The 15270-nt window shown below is 42.9% G+C and overlaps 1 protein-coding gene across 11 annotated transcripts in view; it reads right to left on the bottom strand.

Annotated features, from left to right (window-relative positions):
• The window catches only part of SLC11A2 (solute carrier family 11 member 2), a 72942-nt gene that overhangs the window by 4540 nt on the left and 53132 nt on the right, over nucleotides 1-15270 (bottom strand). For 8 of the 11 annotated variants that reach the window (XM_055294836.2, XM_055294841.2, XM_055294844.2 and 5 more), the window contains 8 exons: nucleotides 13098-13253; nucleotides 11911-12069; nucleotides 10523-10609; nucleotides 8773-8892; nucleotides 8164-8313; nucleotides 7572-7645; nucleotides 6768-6921; nucleotides 4360-4413 (listed from right to left, as the gene is read on the bottom strand). In XM_055294836.2, the coding sequence (XP_055150811.1) occupies nucleotides 4360-4413; nucleotides 6768-6921; nucleotides 7572-7645; nucleotides 8164-8313; nucleotides 8773-8892; nucleotides 10523-10609; nucleotides 11911-12069; nucleotides 13098-13253 (954 nt within the window). Of the gene's footprint in view, nucleotides 1-1968; nucleotides 4414-6767; nucleotides 6922-7571; nucleotides 7646-8163; nucleotides 8314-8772; nucleotides 8893-10522; nucleotides 10610-11910; nucleotides 12070-13097; nucleotides 13254-15270 lie in introns of those variants that run through there. The other 3 variants (XM_063610551.1, XM_063610553.1, XM_055294837.2) reach the window with 2 other exon arrangements.

Genomic DNA, 15270 nt, shown 5'->3' with positions numbered 1-15270 from the left:
GCTGAGGCAGGAGAATTGCTTGAACCTGGGAGGCAGAGGTGGCAGTGAGCCGAGATCACACCACTGCACTCCAGCCTGGGTGACAAAGCTAAACTCCATCTCAGAAAAAAAAAAAAAAGAAAATGCCAAGTACACCAATATACTATCTCATGTGAGTCTTCGACACATATATTTAACACACTACAAACTGCTGTGTATAACGTCATAGGCTTGCTGTGATGACTGTGTGAAGACAGATTAGACCAAATGATGCCCAGAATAAAACTATTGCCAACTAGTGGGCCAGGAAAACACTGTATTACACTGGCTTTAGGACATGGAAACAGCTCTTCAGACATCAGCTTGCTTAATTTAGGCTTAAGTAAATAACAGCAATTAAATATACTGACAATTCATTGAAGCCTTTCCCAAGTGAGCAATGGTGGTAGACTTCTTCAATAGGTAGTAAGCAAGGGTTGCAGTATTAGTCCTGTGATGCCCACAGAGTGTCACTTAGATGACTTAGTTGATAGACCATCTTCATTGGAGATGTTTGTTATATTGTTCTGAGACATTGAGAAATGAGACTAAATGGCCTGGAAATAGGCTAAAATACTTCCAGGGGCAGAGAGCTAATGCAAATGAGTGAACTTATTAACTAGTAACTCTTGGCTATTGCTGGGATAGGACCATAGAGGGCCCTGCCCATTCTCTACACTTGCCAAAAGCATTCAAACTTACTTTTAAAAATTCTGCACAGGGACCAAAATCTACCAGTTGGCAACTTCTGCCTAATGCATATTCTAGCACTAATCAGAGTATGAAACAAATGCTTCAATGTGTTATGTTCCTTGTGCTGCTAAACAACAAAGCTTGGTGACAACCCAACATGAAGGGTATATTATATATTACACAGGATAGTTTGGGAATGAAAACATGGGTTCTGGAGTTAAGCTATGCGAGTTCAAATGCCAACTGCACATTTCATTAGTAACGTAAATGTCGGCAAGTTACTTTTGGCCTTCCAGTTGACTCATCTACATAGAGGCTGATCCTCTTGTTGTTACAAGGATTAAGTGAGATAATACAAGTGTTCAGGCCAGGCCTTAGAACACAGTACTGAGTTAGCCATTTTTACATTCATAAGCTAAGGGGCTGAGAGAAGCCGACACATTTAGATTCATTGGTCCTACCAGTGAAGGAGCAGAAGGTATTCCAGAGGGCAGAGCTAAAGGAAATGTTTCAAAACAGGATCCTCACATTGTTTTGAATCCTATTTTAGTTCTGAAATTAAATCCAAAGTAAAGAGAGAGCACTAAATGAGGAAGGACAACATGGAGAACAAAATTCTTCCTAGATGAATTCCACTGTGTTACTTACAGGAAAGGCTTGCAACAGAGAAAGGGAAAATGAAGTTCTGGTGACACTCCTGGGACAAATCAAGTGCTGGCTCAAGTTTTCCCGTCATGTGTCTAATAAAGTTCACTGTGCCTGAGCTCTGCCTTTGTTTTTAATAAATGGTGTCAATATTTCCATTTATATCAGGTCTGCCAAAATGCTCCTTAGTCTTTTTAAGCTAAATGAGTTTGGTTTCTCTTCAAATACTAATTTTTCATTGGCAGCACATATAGAATGTAAAAGTGAAACAGTGAAATAAACTACAGGTAGAAAATATTCAGCTTAGAGAAAAGCAGAATAAATTTTTTTTTCCCAAGTTTAAACATGGTAATGATGTGACCTTTAGCTATGGTAAAACTATTTGACTAAGTGGGTAAATGGAAATTAATGTCCTGGTATCTGCAATTAATCCAAGCCTTCTGAGGACTAAATCCATTTATTTCTCTATCCTTTCTAAGGAGAAAATCCTAACAGTGTGGACTTAGTGTGCCATTCCAGGTGGTAGTTGCTGTTTCAGTATTTTTGTATCAAAGTTGTTGTAACCCTATTAATAAATTATTTCAAGGTTAAAAAAATACCCAGGAAACCAAATTGGAAAAAGAAATTTTTTTTTTAATTAGAAACCAAGTTTACATATGGTTAAATGGTTACTAAAAGCTCAGTTGTAACCACTCCTAACACCACTAGCAGAACCTCAAGGGAGCTAAGAGCTCTTCCCTTTTCCCCTGTTAATTTCCAGTATAATGTAGCAGCACAATTATTTCATGTCACATTTAAGGAGAACAAGAACCAATTTATATAAAGTACAATTGTATATCCTTAAACATTCCACATAAACACACTGCCAAAACTCACTGGATATGCTGGAACTGGAGGACTTAAATTTCTATGTATTGTTTATTGCACCCAGAGTACTGGTTAGAATGCACTTTCTCTCTGTGAGGATCAAATGCAATAAGGTATGAGGGTATTTTTAACATTGTGAAGTACACACATATTATTATAAAATGCCATTTAATTGGAAGGAGTTTTCCATCATTGCAAGTCATAAATATAACTTTTAAAAGAATACTAGCAGCTTTTACCTAGGCTAAATGCTTGAAAATCTGAGACTGACTGGACCCACCCAGACACAGGGCAAAGATACATGTTACCATATCATCTTTGTAAAGAATTTTTTTTTGTCAGTTTGGCCTTTCCTACTGCAGCCAGGTGAGAGCTTAAGATGTCAGTCCCCAACATCTTCACAGAGTGCCTTTATGACCAGTTTGGGGAATTACGACGGTAAGGGGAAGAGGCAGATATGAAGAGGAATGGTTAGGGGAATTGTCATTCATGACTCTGTGCTATATTACTTGAGGGGCTAAGAAAAATGTATGGTCAGTGAAACACAGTAGTGTACCCTTAAATGCCTTATAAAGGACCATCCATCCAGTCTGTGCTTTTGACTGTGTGCAAATATCAGTAATAGTGCTCTTGGGGGCTCAGATGAACAGAGAACACCAATCAACCACGACTCTGGAAGGAAAGCTCCAAAAATGAGAAGTCCTTCAACACCATTTCCCATTACTGTTCTCACCAAATCAATGGCTATAAAACAGTTTTGATTATTTATCTCCATCAAAGTGATTTGATTTGAGATAATCACACAATCTCAGGCTCAGTATGTAAAAATGTCAGAAGTGGCAGAAGTAGTAAAAGCAGCAGCTTCGTGCTGAAGACACCCATTTCCTCTGACTCCAGAGCTCCACCATCTGGTCTCAAGATTTTTCCCTCTGAGGAAACAGCTGTAGAGAGGTAGCCCAGTTCAACCTTGCTGAGACAGTGAACTTTGCAACCATACTGACACCTACTGACTTGCGGAGAACGCTGAGAAAGACAGTGTGCTTTGCAATGGTTAAGTCCACAGCTCCTGAGATTGCCTCGCAAGTCATCTTGGCATGAAGCAGAGCGGTGCATCAGAAAAACATGACGATTCTGACGAGAAGTGGCTTTTAGAACAAAATAGATGGCTCTCCTTCCCCCTTAAAGTCTTTTCTCCCCACCCTCAACATTTCATGAGAACATCAGGTCACAAATACCACCATCTTTTTCTATCACCACCCTCCTGGAGAAGGAAAGTTAAGGTTTTACAACTACATATGCTGAAGAGTAAATATCATCAGGAAAGCTCTGTACTAACAGGCAGGTTATTAAGACTCCCAAGAAATCCTCATAAGCTTTTCAATCTGAGGAAAATCCTGAGAAGGTAATTAGTAAGCACCACCTAGCGATGTGGTGTTGGTTTTGCTAGTTGTCAGTTTTTCCCCTTCTTTGTTTTCTCAACCTCTTAACTTCCACTGAGAAATTAAAGTGGAAATAAGTTCAAAGAATCCTAAGCCTGATAGAGCTATAGGTGTCTCTTCATTTTATATTTCATATGGATGAAGCTATTCTAGTTGAGAATTTGGTATAATAATTGAAAAGGTATGTATAAGGAAAATTTCTCAGCCTTTAAAAATCCATTACATTTTGATAAATAAAACTTGCATACTCATTCTGTAGTTTGTATAATAAAAAAATGTATTTCATTTTCCAATTTTTTTTTTTAACATATAGCCTGGTTAAGAATCATGCATATCCTTGTCTCTCCAAAGGATAAACTGAGCTGGCCCTTGGGCAACTACTTAAGAATTTAGTGTTGGAATGATAGCAGCGAATGTCAGCTTTTCAAAGATCCCACCCTAATCCAGTTCCAAGGTTAGGTCAGGAAGAAAAAAATAATTCCATCTTTCAAACACACATGAAACAAAGTCTTTTCCAACCAACGGTTGAGTCATAAACACAGTCTGTGCAACGGCACATACTTTTGGCTATGTTCACACAGTAAACCATAGAAACACACTGGCTCTGATGGCTACCTGCAGAAGACAGACTAATCCAGTGTTATTTAGTGTAGCCACGGGTGGCTTCTTCTGTCAGCAGGCCTTTAGAGATGCTTACCGTATGCCCGCAGTCCAGGAAGGACATGCCCAGTGCAATCAAACATTGCCAACCCTGAAAGACAAAACATGGTCATCATTCACCAGGCTCTTTGAAGAGCCATGACTGCTCACACAGCACTTCTCAAATGAAAACCTGCTCCCTTCCTTGAACATCCAGCTGTGCCCATCTTCTACCACCAAGGGTTGCACAAGTCATTCTCTCAACCCCACTCCCCCTTCAAAAAATCATCTGCCTTCCTCAACAAAGTTTGTCCATACTATTTTTAATATTGAATTTCTCTGTTCTTACTGCTTTGTGTCTGTGGTTTTCCTTTTTTTTTTAATCTTTATTATTATTTTACATTTTAGAGACAAGGTCTTCCTCTATTGCTCAGGCTGGAGTATAGTGGTGCAATCATAGGTCACTGAAGCCTCGAATTCCTGGGCTCAAGCAATCCTCCCTCCTCAGCCTCCTGAGTTGCCAGGATTACAGACGCACACCACCATGCCCAGCTAATTTAATTTTTTTTGTAGAGACAGGGTGTCTTGCTATATTTCTCAAGCTGGTCTGAAACTCCTAACCTCAAGTAATCTTCCTGGCTCGGCCTCCCAAAGCACTGAAATTACAAGCGTGAGCCACCTCGTCCAGCCTGTTGTTTGTTTCTTTTACCCAACTGTCTTGGAAGTCCACTTTTCCTCAGTCCTCCCCATGATGAGGAGAATGACTAACAGACTAATACAATTGGTGTAGTCTCCTAAGCTGCTCTATGAAGTTCCTGTTTTGAAGCTAAACAGCAGTAACCCACTCTAGAATCAGCCCTCTCCTCTAAAAATGGGTCTTCAGGCCAGACATGGTGGCTCACGCCTGTAATCCCAACACTTTGGGAGGCTGAGGCAGGTGGATCACCTGAGGTCAGGAGTTTGAGACCAGCCTGGCCAACATGGCAAAACCCCATCTCTACTAAAAATACAAAAATTAGCCAGGCATGGTAGCACGTAGCTGTAGTCCCAACTACTCAGGAGGCTAAGGCAGGAGAATCACTTGAACCCAGGAGGCAGAGGTTGCAGTGAGCTAAGATCGTGCCACTATACCCCAGCTTGGGTGACAGAGAAAAACTGTCTCAAAAATAATAATAAAAATGGGTCTTCAACAAGCTCATTAGCCTTAGGCTGACTGAGGACAAACTGGCACCTTCATATCCAATTTGCATTCTGAAAGGATCCCCCTAACTTCTATAGTGAATTTTTAAAAACAATTCCTGTCAAGGACATATTCAGTTACTTGGTTTTCCTTGAAGTTAAGTTCCTAGATCATAGGGTCGGTACAGTCTTTGTGTGCCCAAAGTTTATTGGGAAGAAAAAAAGAAGAGATCTATCAATCTAGGACATAATTTTTCAACATTTACTGAAGTGATTTTCTCAATAAAGTATCTAATGCGTGGCACACTGGTGTGGGGAAGTGTTCTAGAGATTAACAGCAGGTTTCCAGCCTCCATCTTTAGCCATTCTCTGCAGCAAAAATGGTATAAATTCTACTATTCCTTATCCCTAACCCCTGTGTCTTTTCAAAGAAACCTGTATAGAACAGGGAAATGGATCTGTTGTTATTTTGGCTGTTTTTCATTAATATAAGCAATGTTAAAGATTTGGAAAATAGAGAAGAATATATCTATAACCCTAGCTTCCTACAAGAACTATATTGCCATTTTTATATAATTCTAGACTTTTTAAAAAAATTTTTATAATTGGAATATAAATTTCACATACCTTTTTCATGTAGCTATAGTTTTATAACCATGATTTTTAAAAAATGACTCTAGAATGAGAGTCAAGGGGAGACTATCACTATTTACTTATTTCCTTGGACAGCTTGTAAGTGATGGAGCTGAGCGGGGCTGTGCGCCGCATGTGTCCCACCCCGAATCTCTAAATCACACTGCATGCCCCATTCTCCACCTCTGTTTTGTACCGTTCTCCACACTCTGTACTGCTACCCTTCTTTTAGTTCCTCAAACATACTATACTCTCTTGTTAGGAATTACTAAGAATGGAAACTACAGAAGTGACAGAAATTGGAAAATGACAAATCTTAGTAACCAAAGTGAATTTTATGGTTAGAAATATTTTATAAACAGCTGATTTGACAATTCCATATAAATTGTCTCGATCACCTGGAGGTAGATTGTTATGTGCTCTTTTGGGTCTGTTCATTTCTCTTTTTTTGTAGAGACAGAGTCTTACTATGTTGCCCAGATTGGTCTCTAACTCCTGGATTCAAGCAATCCTCCCACCTCAGCCTCTCAAAGTACTGGGATTATAGGCATGAGCCACTGTGCTCAGCCTGGGTCTGTTCATTTCTGAATGTCAGTGAACCCCACCTCTACCACCCCTGATACCTATGCCCCTGCTCTTCCAGGCTGGACTTACCAAGTACAACACAAAGCCCAGATAAGCGACACTGACCACAGCAGCCACCACATATAATGCCACATGCCCTAGGTCCCGGACATAAACCACTACAAAGTACATATTGATGGAACAGATGATAAGGACCAAGATTCCTCCTGCAATCCGCCAGCCTCTGTAAAAGAAATCAGCACAGTCACTGGTGGAATAATCCAACTTGGCCACAGACAGAAGAGGAAACAGGACGGGAATTAGAGGCAGTTCAAAATGAATGGAAAAATTGTTCTTAATTTAAAAAAAAATGATTCTTCATAAGTCTAAGTTAAATCACCCAAAGTTAGATACTGATAGACAGGGAGAAAGAGGGGGGAAAAGACACCAACAAATAATCCCTAATATTTAAGTCCCTAGAGATGCAACAAGGCCTAGAAATGCAATGAGCCATTTTATTAACGTTCCCAGAAATGCAACAAGTCACTTCAGATACCTCATATCCTTTAAAGATATACATAAAAGGTACTAACTTATGCCTTTCTTGTTAAGATCATTTAACAAAGAATTAAGGTGCCTCAAACTTCAGTGGCTGAAGCTGAAGAGTTATGCCGTAAAAGCTGAACTTTCTCTCCCCTCCAAATGAAAGACGTGCTTTCTCTTCCTTTACTGTATTCACAGTTTCCATTCTCTAAGCCAAAGAGGAAGCAGCTAGCAATCACCTCTCAAAGCATATCGCTTCCCTCTGTGTCTCACGTCTGACTGGCCTACTGCATGAAGATACCCTTTCCCCATATCAGCATCCCCTTTGGGAACGAAGAGGAGTACACTCACAGTCCATTGGCAAAGTCACTCATTACTGGCCGCAAGCTTGTAAATGTGAGGATGGGTATGAGAGCAAAGGGAAGCTGGAAAAGAAAGAAGATCAGATGGGATTACTGTGGGTCCTTGTATCACCCTAGAGAACAGGACAATTAATCAAAGGGAAACATAAATGCTGCCCAACTACTCCATGAGAAATAATTATTCCTATCATCCCAACATGCTTGGGCATTATGCTGAATTCTGTAGAGCTGTCATTAACCTAGCATACAAACCTTTGTATGTGACTTGTCTCCTTAACCTCCACAGGACCTAGCGCAGTGTCCTATATGTTCATTTAATGTTTGCTTGCATTAATGAACTACAATTTTGTGTCCCATATGTAAGTAAAGTTCATAGTTCCCATTCAACAGGTTTAAAAAACCAACCATTTCTAAAATCCTTTTAGATGCCAAGGATTTCATATACATTTACTGCAGACCACAACCACGCCTCTGTCTTCCTCTCAATATCCCCCCAGCACCCAGCTAGGCTTGGTACCTAAGGGCAGTACATAATGCTACCTGAATAACTAGCATATGGGTTTCCTCAGATTCCTCCTCACCTGTAAGCTCTGTAGAACATTCAGAAAGTCATTCATCCCTGTTAGATGCTCTACATCTTGGAAGACAGCAACAAGCAGAGTGGGGATGATGGCAATAGAGCGAGTCAGAACCACTCGGGCAAAGCGTGACCACTTTAGGTTCAGGAATCCCTGGAAGAAAACATAGGAGCAGATGACTCTCTGCAACAGGAAACAAAAAAAAAGTTTTGGGGAGATTCAGGAGAGACCTCAGAAGAATGGGATTAAGTGACAAAAGGGGCCAGGCGCAGTGGCTCGCGCCTGTAATCCCAGCACTTTGACAGGCCAAGGTGGGTAGATCACTTGAGGTCAGGAGTTCAAGACCTGCCTGGCCAACATGGTGAAACCCCATCTCTACTAAAAATACAAAAAATTAGCCGAGTGTGGTGGCCAGAGCCTGTAATCCTAGCTACTCAGGAGGCTGAGGCAGAAGAATCACTTGAACCCAGGAGGTGGAGGTTGCAGTGAGCCGAGATTGTGCCATTACACTCCAGCCTGGGTGACAAGAGTGAGACTCCATCTCAAAAAAAAAAAAAAAAGAAGAAAACAAAAGGGTTGTGTTATCTCCCTCTATCCTATACCAGCACATACCTCCATGACAAACTGGCCAGAATAGGTTCCTGTCATGGTGGAGCTCTGTCCTGCAGCCAGGATCCCCACTGCCCAAATGTAGAGTGCAGCAGGCCCAAAGTAACATCCCAGCACAACACCCTGTGAGAGGCCAAGAAGAAGGATATGATTGTGTCAATCATCTGCTCAGACAATATCCAAAACAGCAGTTCCCTGTGGCATTTCTCCTTTCTTTGCTATGCACCACCAACACCAAGTGCTGTGCTGGGCACTGTGCCAGAAGCTAGGCTCAAGTCCTGACCTCATTCTAGAAGCTTTCAGTCTAAACTTTACTGGATGCTCCTTCGTTTCTCTGCCTAGTCCTTTCTCTTCTCCAAGCTCCTAAACCTCCATCTTAAAATATTAAAAAAAAAAAGAAGAGGTCTACACCACATTCCCCAAATTATATTCCTTTACACACTATTCTGGAAAATGGCAATAGAAGTACAGGGAAATATCAAATAAATTTGCAAAATGCTACACACTATATATTCTGCTGTTGGAGGATCACAATGTAACCAGCATAAAAGAACTGAGACTCCAGTAAAAACACTTTACTAAGAACACTTTCTTGGGGCTGGGTGGGGTGGCTCACACTTGTAATCCCAGCACTTTGGGAGGCCAGGGTTGGAGAATCCCTTGAGCCCGGGAGTTTGAGACAAGCCTGGGCAACATGGCAAACACCCTGACTCTACAAAAAAAAAAAAAAAAAAAAAAAAAAAAATACAAGGCCAGGCATGACGGCTTACACCTGTAATCCCAGCACTTTGGGGGGCCGAGGGGGGTGGATCACCTGAGGTCAGGAGTTCGAGACCAGCCTGACCAACATGGAGAAACCCCGTCTCTACTAAAAATACAAAATTAGCTGGGTGTGGTGGTGCACACCTGTAATCCTAGCTACTTGGGAGGCTGAGGCAGGAGAACCACTTGAACCCAGGAGGCAGAGATTGCAGTGAGCCAAGATCACGCCACTGCACTCCAGCCTGGGCAACAAGAACAAAACTCTGTCTCAAAAAAAAAAAAGATTAGCCAAGCGTGGTGGTGCTTGCCTGTAGTCCCACTACCCAAAAGACTGAGATGGGAAAACCACTTGGACCACGTAGGTGGAGGCTGCAGCGAGCCATGATCGAACCACTGTACCCCAGCCTGGGCAGCAGAGCAAGACCCTGTCTCAGAAAAAAAAAAAAAAAAAAAAAAAAAGCTGGGGTGTATACTGCATCTTTTTTTTCTTCTCTTTTCTTTTTTTAAAGACAGAGTCTTACTCTGTCGCCCAGGCTAGAGTGCAGTGGCCCGATCTCGGCTCACTGCAACCTTTGCCTTCCAGGTTCAAGCGATTCTCGTGTCTCAGCCTCCTGAGTAGCTGAGATTACAGGTGCCCACCACCACACCCAGCTAATTTTTGTATTTTTGTTTTTAGTAGACACAGGGTTTCACCATGTTGGTCAGGCTGGTCTTGAACTCCTGAGCTCAAGTGATCCACCCGCCTCAGCCTCCCAAAGTGCTGGGATTACAGGCGTGAACCACCGCACCCGGCCTGTATCATGTATCTTTTCAACTGATCCTCTATTCCTTCCCATTTAATCCAAAATGCTTGTCTGGTGTCTGGAACTCTGAAATAAATGACAATCCAGAGGAGAGATGCTCATATCTGAAGTGAAGTCATAAAAAAGACCACATACTATGCTAAAAATATTGATTCAGGAACAAAGATCACAAATCCAAACATGCTTACCCCTTTGTAGATGTCCACAGCCAGTGTCGAGTTATCTTTAGGAAAGAGGCCAGCATGAGGACTGCTGGTATTTGTACAGACTTCAACCTAGAACCCAAAGCAATTCAAGAGCAACTTTTGTTTCGGAAGCAAGGGCCAAGTAAGAGCTCTCGTACATATCACACACAATCATCTGTGAGAGGCAGGCTGGAGGGAAAACACTGGATATATGCTGTGACGTGGGCAGAGACTGGCAGCAATGTCATCTAGGATCTTCCTCTATAATCCTTCTACACCCACAGGTCATCAAAAATCTTTACGGAGTTACAGTGTGCATGGTAATAATGTACAAACGCTGGGGTACTTTAAATGATGACAGGAGGAGAGGCTCTGAAGAAGGCTTCAGACATGAGAGAACACCCAGAATAGAATCCTCGGTCAAAGCAGACAGAGGAGTCAGAGGTTCCATAGATGGGAAACAAATGGTGATCAAAACTACATAGGCAGTCCAGGCACAGGAGCTCACGCTTGTAATCCCTGTACTTTGAGAGGCCGAGGCAGGTGGATCACTTGAGGTCAGGAGTTTGAGACCAGCCTGGCCAACATGGTGAAACCCTATCTCTACTAAAATTACAAAAAATTAGGCCGGGCACGGTGGCTCACGCTTGTAATCTCAGCACTTTGGGAGGCCGAGGCGGGCGGATCACGAGGTCAGGAGATTGAGACCATGGTGAAACCCCGTCTCTACTAAAAATACAAAAAAATTAGCCGGGCGTGGTGGCGGGCGCCTGTAGTCCCAGCTACTCAGAGAGGCTGAGGCAGGAGAATGGCGTGAACCCGGGAGGCGGAGCTTGCAGTGAGCCGAGATTGCGCCACTGCACTCCAACCTGGGTGACAGAGCAAGACTCCGTCTCAAAAAAAAAAAAAAAAAAAAAAAAAATTAGGCGGTTGTGGTGGCAGGCACCTGTAATCCCAGCTACTCAGGAGGCTGAGGCAGGAGAATCGCTTGAACCCAGGAGGTGGAGGTTGCAGTGAGCCAAGATTGTGCCACTGCACTCCAGCTTGGACGACAGTGCAAGACTCCATCTCAAAAAAAACACTACATAGGTAATCAGAAATCAAGATTGATACAGAATTCAAAATGACAAGACAAAGTCTGTCATCATCACAGTTTCTGTTTTCTGTTTGTTGACTACTCCCAAACAAAAGCTGAGAAAGAGGGTCCAGGCTTGGTCAGCCCCATAGTGTAGACTCTGACTGGTGCACAGTGATTTTGGGGGGCAGAGGAGAAGCTAGAGATTATTTCTTCTGAACATTAACACTAGAATGAGGTATTTTCCTTCCCCATCCCATTGCAGCCTTCACTTTACCCTCATATTCACTACCACCCATAACCCTGGTTTACTCACCACCTGCTCGTTGGTTTTCCCAAAAAATGCTTCAGCAAAGACTGAGACAACAAAGACATTGATGATGAAGGAAACAAAGAGTGCAATGCAGGATTCAATGAAAAAGTACTTATTGGCTTCTCGAACTTCCTGCTTATTGTTCCGGTTTACCTGTCTAGACTAGAAAGATAACAATAGCAGTCACTTTTTGACCAGTTAGAACAAGTTTCCTTGTGACATTTCAGGAGTTTGGAGTCAGCTGAGAGATTTAGGGGACAAATAGTTGACCAGACGAAAAGTGAGAGATCCAACACTCACCTACATCCTAGTTCACTGAGCAATTAAGAACTTCATATGGGGGGAGAAGAAAGAACTTCATGCCCTTTCGTTGAACTGTACATTCCCCAAAGAGGGAACAGAGACTACATGAGTACTGAGCTCTCAGTTACTCTCAGTGGCTGGAAGGACCACTGACCTATAAAAACGACCTGATTTCAGTCCTAAGGTGTGTATATGCCTATTTATAAAGGTTTCTGAAATCTCCCAACAAACTACTACATAATACTGACGGTAAAAGCCTGTTTGGGCACCTTTACTCCTGACCTCCATATGGCCACTCGAGCTTTTGAAATTTAAACACAAGAGACTTGATGCACTTCCAAACTGTTATGAAGAACTTTAGTCCCAGCTGGGTGCAGTAGCTCAGGCCTGTAATCCCCGCACTTTGGGAGGCCAATGTGGGTGGATTGCTTGAGCTCAGGAGTTCGAGACTAGCCTGGCCAACATGGTGAAACCACATCTCTACTAAAAATAGAAAAATTAGCCAGGCGTGGTGGTGCATGCCTGTAATCCCAGGTACTCGGGAGGCTGAGGCACGAAAATCGCTTGAACCCGGGAGGCAGAGGTTTGCAGTGAGTAGAGATTACGCCACCGCACTCCAGCATGGGCAACAGAGACTCCATCTCACTTAAAAAAAAAAAAAAAAAAAAGAACTTTAGCCCCACCTGCTTTATGCAGTTAGTAATCTCTGGTCAATTTGGTGATAAAAACAGCATCTAAGTATATGGAGTTTATAAATGTCCAGGCTTGGAAAATACCTTGCTCCTTCACGGTCCTAATAATTGTAAACTAACTTTGTGTCCCTTGCAATTGAAGGAAAAGATCCCATGAACTGTCTAGGAGGTGAAGGAGATAAGGGCCTTGCTCACCTTGACTAAGGCAGAATGCAGGTACATGTTGTGTGGCATGATGACAGCTCCCACGATGCCCACAGCCTGTTCAATCTGTGGAGTGCGACAGCCTGAACAGGATGGTACGAACATGCCCCTGAGTACCTGGCTCTGGCTGGGTTTCACTGTAACATACTACATACCAACATAACAATGATTAGCCTTTACAGGAACGTGAAACAGGGGAGTAACATAGTACTAGGGAACAGTTAGCATCCTTTCTCCCTTACAATCCCTTCTTCTTTCTTTATTTTTATATTTTTTGAGATAGGATCTTGCTCTGTCACCCAGGCTGGAATGCAGTGGCATGATCACAGCTCACTGAAACCTCAATCTCCCAAGTTCAAGCAATCTTCCCACCTCAGCCACCCAAAGTGCTGGGATTACAGGCCACCACACCTGGCCACAATCTTTTCTTCTGCAACTACCTCAGATAATGAGGAATATAGAATCATCATAGGACCAAGCAACATAAGGGGCTTACTACCAGGGGCCAGAGAATTCAAGACCGAGTATCCGGATAGTTTACAACACATCTTAGATATATGAAACAGATGCGTATGATACACAATTAATTTCTAAAGAAAGGGCTGGGTGCGGTGGCTCACGCCTATAATCCCAGCACTTTGGGAGACCAAGGCAGGTGGATTGCTTGAGCCCAGGAGTTCAAGAGCAGCCTGGCAACACAAAACCTTATCTCTACAAAAATTACCTTGCTGTGGTGGTGCATACCTGTAGTACTAGCTATTAAGGAGGCTGAGGTGGAAGGATCACTTGAGCCCAGGAGGTGAGCTGAGATCGTGCCACTGAACTCCAGCACAGGCAATAGTGTGAGACTCTGTCTCAAAAAAAAAAAAAAAAAAAAAAAAAAAAAAAAAAAAAAAAAAAAAAAAGGCCGGGCGCGGTGGCTCACACTTGTAATCCCAGCACTTTGGGAGGCCGAGGCGGGTGGATCACGAGGTCAGGAGATCGAGACCACGGTGAAACCCCGTCTCTACTAAAAATACAAAAAAAATTAGCCGGGCGAGGTGGCGGGCGCCTGTAGTCCCAGCTACTGGGAGAGGCTGAGGCAGGAGAATGGCGTGAACCCGGGAGGCGGAGCTTGCAGTGAGCCGAGATTGCGCCACTGCACTCCAGCCTGGGTGACAGAGCGAGACTCCGTCTCAAAAAAAAAAAAAAAAAGGCCAGGCACGGTGGCTCACGCCTGTAATCCTAGCACTTTCACAGGCCAAGGCGGGTAGATCACCTGAAGTCATGAGTTCAAGACCAGCCTGGCAAACATAGTGAAACCCCGTCTCTACGAAAAATACAAAAATTACCAGGCACAGTGGTGGGCACCTGTAATCCCAGCTACGTGGGAGGCTGAGGCAGGAGAATCACTTGAACCTGAGGGTGGAAGTTGCAGTGAGCCAAGATCGCGCCACTCCACTCCAGCCTGGGTGAAAGAGGGAGACCCCATCTCAAAAAAAAAAAAAAAAAAAAAAACAGAAAGAAAAGAAAAAAGAAAAAGCTGCTAAGGGACTTGTGGTTATTAGTAATTCCTATGAGATAGGCTCAAAAATATACAACCAGGGCCAGGCACGGTGGCTCACACCTGAAATCCTAGCACTTTGGGAGGCCAAGATGGGCAGATCACTTCAGGTCAGCAGTTCAAGACCAGCCTGGTCAACATACAGAAACCCCATCTCTACTAAAAGTACAAAAAGTTAGCCAGGCATGGTGGTCCATGCCAATAATCCCAGCTACTTGGGAGGCTGAGGCACAAGAGCCACTTGAACCTGGGAGGCGGAGTTTGCAGTGAGCCAAGATCACACCCACTGCACTCTAGCCTGCATGACAGAGCAACGCTCTGGCTCAAAAATAAATAAATAAATAAAACTCTAAAAATTAAAAAAGAATATAGAATCAATTTTTATTATCCATATGTAGCATACTTCTGTTCACCCATGTTCATTTAAAAATCACTTGCTGTTTGCCACGAGTACGTGTGTAATGAGAGACTCATCCTTAAACACGCTCATATCTACTCTTCCCCAGTTCAGTATTTCTCTTGGAAGCCTTAGGCCAAGAGGCATAATCAACTCATAGATTACATATATTTTTTAAAGTTCAGCCAGACCAGTAAGCAGAAATCAGTTTACAAGAATTGTAC

Source organism: Symphalangus syndactylus, chromosome 10 (assembly GCF_028878055.3).
Source record: "Symphalangus syndactylus isolate Jambi chromosome 10, NHGRI_mSymSyn1-v2.1_pri, whole genome shotgun sequence".
NCBI lineage: Eukaryota > Metazoa > Chordata > Mammalia > Primates > Hylobatidae > Symphalangus > Symphalangus syndactylus.
The sequence above is the reverse complement of the archived record's forward strand: the minus strand, read 5'-3'. Positions and strand labels throughout refer to the sequence as shown.